The sequence below is a fragment of the Epinephelus moara genome, chromosome 20 (genome assembly GCF_006386435.1).
Source record: "Epinephelus moara isolate mb chromosome 20, YSFRI_EMoa_1.0, whole genome shotgun sequence".
NCBI lineage: Eukaryota > Metazoa > Chordata > Actinopteri > Perciformes > Serranidae > Epinephelus > Epinephelus moara.
Genome location: NC_065525.1, coordinates 29,169,918 through 29,182,769, shown reverse-complemented (window position 1 = coordinate 29,182,769; position 12,852 = coordinate 29,169,918). Strand labels below are relative to the sequence as shown.

The window sequence follows — 12,852 nt, the reverse complement described above, 5'->3', positions numbered from 1 at the left end:
AAGTCCCTTTTACTCGCCCTGTGTGGCTACACATTTTCACAAATAAAGGCCTGTCTCAGTTAGACGCCTGGTCTGGTTGCCAAGCAGTTCATTTTTATATAAGTTCTTGTTATTGGCTACCTCAAATTTTGTGTCCATTATAGAGTTGTGAGTATAGTTTTAACAGGATAAAGTGGTGTTGTGTTGGTATGCCAGGTTTCTCTGAAGTGCTTTCTGTCGGAGCTAGATCAAATAAATGATTCATAATTGATACATTATCTGACGGCTTATTTTTATACGAGTAATATTCATAAACAATTTGATTGCATTCCCATCTTTGCTGAGCAGCAGTTTTGTCTGAAAGAATTTAAGGCCTGTCCCAAATACAGGCCTGTTGATTTCAGTGATTTAAGCAAATAATAGCCCAGGCTATTAATTAAAGTTTTACAGTATGATGCAAATCACAATATGCCAAGTGCAAAATCCAAATCACAGGAGCTACATTTTTTTGATGAAGGTAAAATGTGTCAGAACATACCTAAATCAAGCATGGTGGTGCCTTTCGAGATGTAAGGGAACATGCTTGTTTGGAAACCAGCACAAATCACATCATCATCATTTTATATTTTCTTCAATAAAACTGAAGTGTAAACATAACTATTCCCACTTAAATTGTGGCTCTTATCACAATTCAGTCAAAATTACTGCAATGTGATTTTTTTTTAAAGTTTTAAGTTAAACATGTTGGTGAAGATACTCAGTAATCCAGATCCAGTGCTATATCATAGGCAACCGGACCTGCTTGACACATGGAAGTCCAGTAGCTCAGTCCATAGGGACTTGGGTTGGGAACCGGAGGGTCGCCTGTTCAAGTCCCCGTCCCTCAGTAATCCAGATCCAGTGCTATATCATAGGCAACCGGACCTGCTTGACACATGGAAGTCCAGTTGCCTATCATATAACACTTAAGAACCAAAGTTAGTTTCTGTTTAACACCTATGAAGTCCAGTGCAAAGCACAAGAGTGGAGCACAGTTGCATAAAAACACAACATTTCCCTTATTTGCCCTGAGTCAGTACACTTAGAAAAAGGCCGTTAATAACACGAGAACAATAAATGTGGCAATAAATATGTAACCACATAGGCTCCTGGGTGTTCTCACACCAAACGAACTTCCTCATCAGTTTGCCATGAGCATCCCTCCCCCTCCTCCAGAACAATGATGTCTTCCTCTTGGACATCCTGCTAACTTCACATCCATCTCTCACCCACACACATGCACATACAGCACACCACCACACAGGTTAACTCCATAAGTGCAGGAGCTCAGTGAAAGCTTCCTCTTGGGGGTGAGATTCCTAGAAACTGCAGGAGTGTTTCTCAAACTGTTTCCCATGCAGGCTGCTGCTGTCTTCTCCTCCTGGCCTCCCCACAAACAGCTGAGACGGCTTAAAGCTGTTAATACTGACTCTGTGTGTGTGTGTGTGTGTGTGTGTGCATGAGTCCAGAGGCTGGTGCAGTTTTCACGGTGCTTCCAAGTAGTTAGAGGGAAAAAATTGGACCAGGGAGATAGGACATCTTTAAAATGTGGGTCAGTGAATGTTTTGGTGGCAAGTATGCAAGACGATACACGCAGAGCAGCCAGCAGAGCCCTCCTCCGTCTTACAACCAGACCTCGTACAGTTTACTGACAACTAAACCAGCCGCCTGTTTGTGTTTGCGTTTAACAACAAAGCTGACACAAATGTTTAACCGTGAGGGCAGACATGACGAAGCACGAGCCACTCTCAACTTACTTTACCATTCATTTACACTGCATGTAGCTGCAAGTCACAGTTTTAGTGACATGCGGCCATTCACCGGTGAATGGGTCAAACTGAATAGCTCACACACAACAAACGGCTGCTTTCACACTGAGGCAGTGAAGTAAACATTGTTAAGCCCGTTTTGTGTCAACGCAGGGCGGCGTGAATGTTACTGGTGTCACCGCGGCTCTAACCGGTGGTTCAGCCGTCGGTAAATGAACCCAAACTACACCGAAATATGTGAGTGACTCTCACCAGAAACGATGAGCGTTGCTCCGACCGGAGTCCCCGACCTCGGAGCTTCTTCTCAGGCCGGATGCCGTCTTTCCCTCCGAGCGTGAAAAAAGAGCTTCTTGTTCTTTGTGGTTTCGGTGTTGTGGGAGCTACTTTCCGCTCTTCACTGTCGCTTATATCCGCGGGGTCGCAGCTTCCAGCAGCATGTTTCTTACAGGCTTTAAAGTTTCACTCCCGGTGCGAAATAGGAAGCGCTGTTGTTGGTTTTTCGACCATGGCAGTGTGAGAGACGATGGTGATTACTGGTTGATCTGAGTGTGTGTCCTCTGCCTGCTGACGCTGCCTGCTGCTGCTGCTGCCACCACACAGCCGTGTCATCAAAATGTCAGCGGGGAAACAGCGACACCCAACGGTCGGTGCTGGGAACTGCAGGGAGACTGTCAGTGTGGCGCCACAGCGGCCCCTAGTGGAGGAAATGATGTACTCATACTTTTCTTTACTCGTCTTTCCTTTTCTCTTTTCCTTTCTTCTTTTATTTTATTTTGTATTTTATTTTATTTTATGCTTCTTTTTCATTTATTTTATTTTCTTTTTCTCCTTTCTTTCTTTTCTTCCCTTTCCTTTCTTTTTTGTTTTATTTTTTGTTTAATTTATCTTATTTTCTTTCCTTTCCTTCCGTCTTTTCCTTTCTTCTTTTATTTTATTTTATTCTTTTATTCTATTTTCTCTTTTTCTTTCCTTTGCTTTCCTTTCCTTTATTATTTTATTTTATTTTATTTCATTTTTATTGAATTTTATTTTTTATTCTATTTTATATTCTTCTTTTCTTTTATTTTATTTTCTCTTTTTCTTCCCTTTCCTTTCCTGTTTATTTTATTCTATTCTATTTCATTTCCTTTCCTCTTTTCTTTTCCTTTCTTCTTTTATTTTTATTATTTTGTTTATTCTTTTATTTTATTTTCTCTTTTCCTTTCCTTTCCTTTCCTTTCCTTTCCTTTCTTATTCTATTTTACTATATTTCATTTTTATTTAATTTTATTTTTTATTCTATTTTATGTTCTATTTTTATTTTATTATATTTCATTATCTTCTTTTATTTATTTTATTTTCTCTTTTTCCTTCCTGTTAAAATGGAGTAAAGATATTTCACCAACAGTCTGGTACAGGGAGATTTTTCGTGTCTTACCTCATGAAAGAATAAGTGCTCTCCTTGCGGATGATGATGAGTCATTTCTTAAGATCTGGAGCCCTTTCCTAAATTATTTAGCATCTAGACTCTGTTAAAAGATTGACACAGCAAACTTTGGCTAGTGCCACGTGAGATTTCTTAAGTACTCATTTTGTAATGCTTTTCAAATCATTTACAGATCAGACATTTTGTCATTGCCTCAACAACAGAGTACCACCAATACTGTTTTGAGATAGAAGGCTGATACAGATTATTTTGGACTAGAGATGCTGATTTACAATATTTTGCACAATGTTCAATATATACCTGGCACCTCTTAGCCTTCACAAGTGCATCAGTATTAGGTCTGCAAAGTCATCTAGTGGGCTGCATTGGACACTTTGACGGGCTGGTTCTGGCCTGTTTGACGCTTCTGTGTAAATATAATTATAACTAAATAAAAGACAAGAAGGAGGAACAGACCAGAATTCAGTCATGTCCAAATAAGTGGCTGTTTTATTACTGATGAGACAAAGAAAAGATGACTGTGAGGAGCAGATTAAAAAAAAAAAAAAAAACAGGCCACAAAAACATGACATTTTTCCTGGATTCAGAGCTCACAGACTCTCTGCTGAATTTAGCATCCTAAATCACATATGGCATTCAGCTGGCACAAATCAGAATAACTTTCCTTCCTCCTACACGCTCTCCTCACTTACCTGAACAAACTTAGGACACATATTCTGAAATCCTCCCACTAATTTCCTCTCACTTCCCCGAGCAACAATCCCTCCTCCTTGGATTGCCCCACAAAACAATTTAAACATTCAGTCTTTTCTGGGGCACCGCCAGAATTCAGGTGGGAAGGAGAAGAAAAAAAACTCTAGCAAACAGAAGGCTGCATACTTTCCGGCCTGCAGGACTTTATGCAAGACGCAGAGAGAGGGCGGCCTTGTTGAGGGGCCCCCGTCAGCTGAATCTGCAAAAGAGACATTTGGCAAGAAAATCCCTGCTCCAGCTCAATTTGTTTTCAGTCACTTTTTCCCCCAGAAATGTCAGAAACATGTTTTTACTGTCTTTCATTCATCTTTTCTCTTGTAAGTGTGGGTATTAACCAGGCAAGTGGTGCATGGTGTCATTTCCAAAGTGAGGCCTGTAGGTTTTCCCTCTATGACTAAAGAAAAAGGCCCTTGAGTGGTAAAAAGATCACAATATTGAGCCAAAATTAAATTCCTGTCACTTGGAAACCCTCTCTGCAGCCTCTTATCAGATCTGCACCCTCCCTCTTCTCTGACAGGCAGTCAATATTCCTCCAGGCTCACACCCCACCTCTCACATACTCACCTCTCCCTCCTGGTCTGCCACATTAGTCCGCATCTCTCAACACATTCAGACACAGAGCTGAAGATGTCCTGGACGTCTGCAGCCCTCTTGGCTCTCCTCGCTGTGCTTCTGGCACTTTCCTGTGAGTCTGATGGAGGAGAATTTACATCAGGAGCATCTTTAAAGGGGTTTTGTGTGATGATAGATGTTTGTGTTCTTTGTATTTCATGCAGAGGTAAGCATGGGCGCCTAGATTCTGTGTTTTAATTTAGATACTTCATGTTTTGTCCTCTGATCCAGTGTCTCCAGAGGCCGACTCTGCAGCTGTGCCCAGCAGCAGCACAAGCCGCGCTAAACATCCACGAGGTGAGAAGCTGCATCAGCTGCATCTCTAACATCCCTACATCTCTTTATCCCTTTATGTTGTGAGCTGAACCTCCTCCTGCTCCCCGCTGCAGGTCCGCTGAGGAAGATCTTCTTAAAGGAGGCAGATGCCTCAAACTTCTTCAGGAGACGCAGCAGACGGGGAGCAAAGTCTCAGGATGAGATTAACGGTGAGTTCACTCTGGGTTTGTTTGTGGCAGTTTGAACTCAGGTCAGGTCAGCTGAGGTGGTGTGCGTCTGTGTGTGTTTGTGGTGAGTGTTGGCATCCGTGTCTTATACTGCAGGACATTTTGGCAGCAGAGACGCACCCACACTAATTTCTTCACTGTTATGCCACAGCTGAAGTCATCATATTGCATCCAAATTAATGATAGCATTCAATGTTTGCTTTTCTTGAAACAAGAAAAATAATCCTGCACACTCTTGATCACTTGCACTCACATTTATTAGTGATTTATTTTATGGAATAAAAGAGCAAGTTTAAATAATAAACTATGTGAAATTCTTTGGTTCCCTCACAGTCAACTGTTTGTGATCCCACACACACCCATAGGTGGAGTCACGACCCCCTCAGTATTTAAAAAATGTGCATTCATCCCCCACAATAAAAACATTAAAGTAGCAGAGAACTTTTATTTTGACAAAATTTAAGACTTTTACACCATAAATTGATGCAGAAAATTCACCAGAATGCAGGAAATTAAGTGTTTGATGCTCGATGTTTCTTGTGGAGGACCCTCAAAACCACCAATTTATATGTGCCCCCCCCCCCGTGCTAAAACCAAACCTACAGCCTTGCACACACTCATCTTTAAAACTTTATGGTGCGCAAAAACATTGTCACAATTTTTACCTCTTTAAAAAGGGGCTGAGATAAATCCAGTGAAGGTCGACATACTACAGAAATAAGTGTTATTCTCCTCAAACATGACAGGACATGGCGGACTGCTGCACTGCCATCAATAAAAGTTTACTAGATTTGGCTGAACTGATCTGAGTAAAACATTTACTGCCTCCTAAAAGAAGTCGTCTCACAGAAGTAGCTCTTGAGAAAGTATAGACCTGCACAAACTCAGCGGATATCACTGGGGAAAGTGAGGCAAATATGCTCAACATCAACAAAACAAAGCATTCATCTTATTAACAGGGTAAAAAAAAGTGTGTTAAGCATCTGAATACTGTGTGAAAAACAGAGATAATACCTCTTTTTGTCCTTGTCATGAACATAATCAGGCATTGTACAGTTTAACCACACTGATATATTTCTCTCTGTTGTTAAAAAGAATGTATTTTTTGGGCACAGTGATAGATATGGTTTATGTTTTATTTGCAAGAAAGAAAGGTCAGACAGAAAAAAGGACATTGTAATAAAATACACGTGCAGGTGTGGTTAAAAAAACATGACGGTCTTATCTAAAAACTTCACTGATAAGAGAGAAAAGTTTATTTATATAGCATCTTATCATACACAAGTGTCATTCAAAGTCATTTACAGGCAAAAGATAAGAAAAATAATTGAAATAAGACAAATAAGAGTACAGATGAATTTAAAAACCAAAGTGATCAGATAAAAGTACCATAAAAACAGATTAACCTCTTGACACTTGGAGTGACATCACTTTTCTTGTGCTGCTTTCCAATACCTTTCACAAGTATTTAAACCTTTGAACCCTGAACAGAGTGGTGCAATTTCTTTCAAAAAACGTGGGAAAAAAGGCACTGAGCTACTGAAAAAAATTCAGAAATGAAAAAAAAAAAAAAGGGAAAAAAGCTATGCAAAATTTTTTATTTATAATTATTATTATATTACATTTTAAATTATGTTACAGAATTATTAGAATTTTTGAGTCACTCTTTCCAGGTCATTTGCATGTTTGTTTATTTTTAACTTTATTTTTTCCTTTTTTTTAATTAATTTTTTTCTAATTTTCTAACTTTCTTTTTACTAATTCCATGCTATTTTTGGGGTGGCTCATTTCTTCTTTCATTGCTAACTGCGCTCTTCCCATGTTTTTAAAAGTAATCAAATCAGTTTGCTCAGCTTTCAAAGTTTAAATAAAAAGCTGTGGAAAAGAAAACAGTCTTAAGTTTAGTTTTAAAAATGGCTACAGTTGGGGCATATAAATATAAAATAATGCAAACTAAATATCAATTAGCATGCATGTCTTTTATCTTCCTAAATACACTGTAAATTATGGTTTGCCTGCTAATTGAAAAAGACAATAAATGATTCTAGACTCTTCTTGACCATTCAAGACAAAATCAAGATTATTCAATACACACTCTTTTTGGCATCTAAGTGCTTTTGGGTGCTGTTCTGTTGTATAGACCAAGACAGTTACTCTTGAAACATTTTTTTTCCTGCAGTTTGACTGGACAGTGAGCCAACATGTTATTGACAGTCTGAATGTTTTCATGGCAGCCAGCAGCTGTTAACAGTTGTGTGAACCTGCTCTGACCACAGACCACCTCAGACCTGTCTGATCACACAGCAGCTCTGCTCCCACTGCTGGAGACTGCAGCAGGAGCCACAGGGCAGCATGGAGCTCATCCCCGCACACACACACACATACCTCACGATAAAATCAGTGAATATCCCTTGACGAGCATTGAGAAAATTCACATGCTGTACACTGTTTGACATTCTGGAGTGATTTAACAGCACCGGTTATGTACAGTTCTGCCAACAGGAAGGTGAGAGCACACACACTGCTGCTCTGAGTCTGGGTTGTGTAACATGCCGTGGGTCTGTGTGTGCGTGTGTGTGTATCGACAACAAAAAGACACTTTGTGCAGTTAAAAGCAGGGATAAAGTGAACACAAAGCAGTAAACACAGTGAAAAGGCCGAGATGGACTGAGAGTGAGTGGGTGAGCGGTTGGTTGGGAGTTGAATGTGGAATGTGCCGACACACAGGCAGAAAGGGGTCAGAGAAAAACCAAGTTAAAAAAAGTGAGACAAATAAATTGTGCGCACTTTGAAGAGCCTCTCCTGCCGCATAATGACATAAAAGCACAACATCTCGCTGGCGGGCAGGTGAAATTTGCAAAGGAAAATATCTGATAAATGTATTAGGCGTTCAGTAGGTGGATAAAGTAAATTTCAGGCAAAGTATGGACATCAGAATGTAGACATCAGACTTTATATGCTGCTGTTTGACTTTTTGTGGGAGTTGGTGAGATCTGCTGTGGCGCATCAGGTGAAGAAAACAATGGATGATTAACACTGCTGTGCAGAAAGATAACAACCCAAAAATAGGAGGAAGGTGCCCTCAGATGTTTTTATCTGCAAGTCACGAATACTGATCTGCAGCTAATCTGTAAATCTTATAAACATTAAACTCTGTAACATAAAACTAAGTGTCTTGAATCTGCAGCATGAGCTCCAGCTCCACTGCATGCACAGACTTGTGCTGGGAATCCTGCTGAAAGGTCAAAGGTTGTGACAGGCATTTGGAAAGGTTAGCGTGAATATCCCAAACCTTTCTTATCTCAGCTAATGGCTCTCTCTGTTACTGCAGTCAGTGTGTGTGTCTCACTAACATGACAGATGAGGACGCTAATGTGCTCCGTATATCCAATATTGCTGATCAGAGGTCAGAGGCAGGTCACTCCTCTATAGCTATATTAATACCAACATGAACCCAGGGGTCTCCTTACAGAAAAATATCCTAACTGCTTCTCTTATTTTAACCCGTTTAGATCTAATTATGTTCCAAACACAAAAAAAATATTGTAATGGTGGATTTCTACTCTAAATGCACTCAATAAAGATCAGGATACTGAATTATGTGGGGGTATTTTTTGCATTCATTCCAGTGGATGAAAAATCTTAACACATTCTCACTCCGACCTCGTCACACATTGACATCTGGTTATGGACTTTCTACGTCCACATACGTCATGCAAGGTACCCTGAGTGAGTTGGTTGTTGACGTTCTGGGATGCCATGTCAAGGTCTGCCTGTTACATGCATTGTCTTCTTTCAACAGACATTTAATGTTTACATACAGTCTCTTTCAAAATACAGGCACTTCATCGGCACAACACCGCAAATTCACATTTTTTCCCTCCAACAGCAAAAACACATGGTTAGGTTTGGGAAAAAAAGAACAGGGTTTGGCTTTAGAAAAGTCGATGTTTGTTGGACCCATTCACCACCCCACCCACTCTCTCTACTTGGACTTTCGCCGCCTTAGCTCTTGTCCCACTGCGTTTCCCCCTGATACCACCAAGCGCCATTAAACATAAAGGCTACCGGCCACGTATCATACAGATGTTAAAACACGTCTTTTTTCGTCGTCACCACCACGACACCACAAGTCACTGCCCAGGTGCTGTATTTAGATGACTTTGAAGTGAGACCGGGTTGAAAAATGGCAATAAATGGTCTTAATAGACCTTTTTTCAACAAAAAACACAAGGTTATTTATTTTTCATGAATGTTTTACTCAAAGCAACACACTGCCCTTATGTTTGTATTGTCACTACCAAAAATATCCTTAATACTGATATCCAGAAAACAGTATGTTGAAAACTTCCTGAGATGAATATTGTGTGTACATAATCAATAAAATGCATTATAAAGTCATTCAGAAAATCAAATTAGAACAGTATTTCCGCACTTCATTTTCCAGAGATATTCACTGTCCATTCCAACAGACAGATATTTTTGAAAAAGTCCTGAGTAAAAGCTACAAATCTTTAATGATTTTTTGACATTTAGAAGTTATATAACAACTCGTTTACTTTAAATGCAGTTTAAACACAAGTTATGTATTTTAACAGACTAAAACTTACCTTACACTTCGTCTTTGCCTCACCGTCGGCCACACTTGTTGAAAAAGGGAGCATGGTTCTACTGCAGTCCACTTTAGATGATGTGGAACGCTGTGATTGGCTTATAGACAAATAAATCTGTGCACTTTTTGTGGAGTCAGATGACAGTAATCATAGATCGAGGCATCCTAGAAAAGTTCTGTTTATTGGAATGGACAAAGAATCTGAACGTGATAGGTTTCAAAGACAGGAAACGTCATATCTTCCATTACAGAGGCAGTTCCTAAACTCGTGTCTGTGTCCTATCTCAGACCTGCTATCTTAACTTAAAGATCTAGTGTGTAGGATTTAGTGGCATCTAGCAGTGAGGTTGCAGATTGCAACCAATGAAACTCCTCCTGTGTGCCAAGTGTCTGGAGCCAGCGTTTTGTTCGTTCTGGGCCACTGCAGAAATAACATGATGGACTCCTTGAAAGATGACCTACTTATGAAGGTATAAAGATTACTGAATATAGCGTTCGAGGCAAGGACCTGTTGGGCCCTATTACATCACATGATGGACCCAGAAGTTGTAATTCCACTGTCTGGCCTCTTTGTCAAATTGGCTTCAAAGTCCAGCACACCTCTGTGGCCCTGGACCCGCTCTGTAGATATTAACAGCTCATTCTAAGGTGACAAAAACATTGAGATTTTTAGTTTCGGGTGATTATAACCTAAAAAAACAACATATTTAGGAATAACATATTCCATCTCTGACCATAGATGCCCCTGAATCCCACACACTGGACCTTTAAGAAATCCTAACTATAACTGTAAATTTGATTCTTCAGTTTGTATCTATTTTTAGAATGTACACGATCAGAATGTACGGATAGGCTACTCGAGATGGACGAGTCATGTGGAAAATATATTTTGCATCACCACAGTACAGATAACTTGGGTGACCTCTGTGAGGCTGCATGAGATGCAAGGCTGTGCTGTTATAGACAGAATGAATTCAAAATGAATCATCTTGGCAGTCGATATTCTCCATTTATAAAGTCCAGGACATTTAAAGCGTCATCATACAGTTTGAGGAGCCTTTCAATCATTACATTTCAGTGTTTATGTTGTTGTAGGACAGTTCTGTAATAACAAAATACCTATTCAAAGATCTGATTTTTTCCTAAATGCAGTTAGGAAACATATTTCTGTAGTATCAAAAAATCCTAAATGTCATCCTAAACTGAGATAAGATAGGATTCCATCACTACTAAAGAGGCGGCGGTGGTGCAGTGGTTGGCATTGTCGCCTCACAACCCAAACAGGATAAGCAGTCACGGAAAATAAATGAATGAACTACCAAAGAGACGCTAATGTCCCCAAAAAACACTTGATTTGTCTCACACACTGCTGGAGTCTCATATCATTGGTTCAGCAGAAAACCAATGACGTCAGTGTGCATTTGTGAGTTTTATATTAAGATGGCCTTGAAAAAAATGTGATTCTATTGTTAAATTCTTTCTACCCACATGCATATTTCTGGATCTAGTAAGAGGGGTGAGACGTTACTCATTAGATTTCTCTCCATCACTTGGGGCTCCAGGTTTTTTGTGTTTTCAAGATTCGGCCTTGGCAACAAACAGCTTCTGTGAATCACAGCTTCACCACAAATACCAGCGTTACGAAGTTCACAAAAAAGCAGCTTTTGTTCAGACATGGTGATTCAGTCCTGGGGTGTTTTTTGAGGTTGTAGTTTTGAGATGTTTAACAGTCATTGTGTTGAGCATATGTGTGTCTATACTTGCAGGTGAAACTGTGCTTCCTGTTTCTACATAGCAGTTTATTTCCAGACCATGTCATCACAGTGGTCTTCTCTTTGATTGGGCATGTTCGGAAAAATTAGCTGTACATGAGAGAGTTGATTGAAGTATGTTAGGCCTAAAAATCCCCAGTGGCTTCTATACAGGAAGTTAGCTGCAGACAAACCACCCCTCACCTGTTTATCGTTTTTACAGGTGGTTTATTTAGCTCAGTTCTACAGAGCTTACCGAGCAGGACGATATAAATAAATACCCCCAAAAAACGTCAGATGACTGTAATCATCTTCTACAAAACCTACACTACCAGCTCACTCAGCTGAAATGTTCATTTTGTAAATATTAGCACAGGAAACAAAGTTTTCTGATAGTAAACTGTTGTTAATGTCATAAATCTAAGGTTATTTCACAAGAAACTAGCTACAAATATTAAATTAGCATGATTTCTTTGTACTATTTTACATTTTATAGACATTTTTTTAGTGAAAATATGGTCGCTAATCAGTTAAAATCCAAGATTATCCTGGTCATATTGATAATAATGGATCAATTAGAATTATTAAATCTTCTTTTGTTGTTAGTGTTCAAATGAAATGCAACATTAAACAAATAAAGGGACAATCAGGCTAACTCACAGTGTCTTTTAAAGTCAATTTCTTGGTTCAGCAGCTGTTTTATGTGCACTTTATGTGTCTGATGTTCTGTCTGCTTCATCAGCAAATCCTCCTCCTGTGTTAATATGACAATAAACTACTGAATGTGAGATGTTTATCATTCTACACTCAGTTAATTCATCCTCCTCCTCCTCCTCCTCCTCCTCCTCCTCCTCCTCTGTGCTTGCAGCTGAGCAGAGGCTGATGCTAGCCGCAGATGAACGAAAGAGAGAGTTCCACGAGGAGAAGAGGAACGAGTTTGAGAGCTACGCTGAAGAGGAGCATGATGGTATATCTGATGTAGATGAGAGCGACGAGTTCATTCACTCGACGGGCTCATTCATCCACTAAAATTCTCATCATCTTCCCAGAGCAAAACGAGAGGAGCAGAGAGAGCACCGAGCAGTGGAGGGAGTTTCACTACGACGGGATGCATCCCCCACACGAGTACAACCGTCAGTCCATCTGAGACAGAGGGGAGAGGTGGTGCTGTAAGAGTTTATAGGAACACCAGTGAGGCCTTTGTCCTCTGACGATGACAGCAGAGACATCAGCCACAGACTACTACAGCTAACTTTTGAATTAATAAACAATATGTAGAAAGGTGCTGAAGTGCCTTTTCCTTTCCCTGCATTTAATGACGGTGACACAGTGCATAAAAGATAACCAAAAATCATTGATATTAGACACAATAAAGAAACATCGAGTGTTGTATGGGTTATAGATAAAG

General features: G+C 39.8%; 2 protein-coding genes across 3 annotated transcripts in view; one reads left to right on the top strand and one right to left on the bottom strand.

Moving 5' to 3' along the window:
- Positions 1-2,374, bottom strand: part of LOC126408584 (cyclin-dependent kinase 17-like) — a 47,321-nt gene extending 44,947 nt beyond the window's left edge. Inside the window, exon 1 of one of the 2 annotated variants that reach the window (XM_050074219.1) lies at positions 2,040-2,374. The gene's annotated coding sequence lies outside the window, so the exon portion shown is untranslated. The remainder of the gene's footprint in view (positions 1-2,039) is intronic. The other variant, XM_050074220.1, reaches the window with a different exon arrangement.
- A 2,124-nt stretch (positions 2,375-4,498) lies between these two features.
- Positions 4,499-12,728, top strand: ucmab (upper zone of growth plate and cartilage matrix associated b). The gene is made up of 5 exons (XM_050073167.1): positions 4,499-4,651; positions 4,810-4,875; positions 4,968-5,063; positions 12,313-12,411; positions 12,494-12,728. The coding sequence occupies exons 1-5, from the start codon at positions 4,594-4,596 to the stop codon at positions 12,589-12,591; spliced, it is 417 nt and encodes a 138-aa protein (XP_049929124.1). The 5' UTR covers positions 4,499-4,593; the 3' UTR covers positions 12,592-12,728.
- The last annotated feature ends 124 nt before the right edge of the window (positions 12,729-12,852 follow it).

What these genes read in the sequence shown, in the direction of transcription:
- ucmab (XM_050073167.1), top strand. Translation starts at nt 4,594, where the DNA reads ATGTCCTGGACGTCTGCAGCCCTCTTGGCTCTCCTCGCTGTGCTTCTG. An exon ending in TGTGCTTCTGGCACTTTCCT is followed by an intron (nt 4,652 to 4,809) that starts GTGAGTCTGATG and finishes CCTCTGATCCAG; the next exon opens with TGTCTCCAGAGGCCGACTCT. An exon ending in CCGCGCTAAACATCCACGAG is followed by an intron (nt 4,876 to 4,967) that starts GTGAGAAGCTGC and finishes TCCCCGCTGCAG; the next exon opens with GTCCGCTGAGGAAGATCTTC.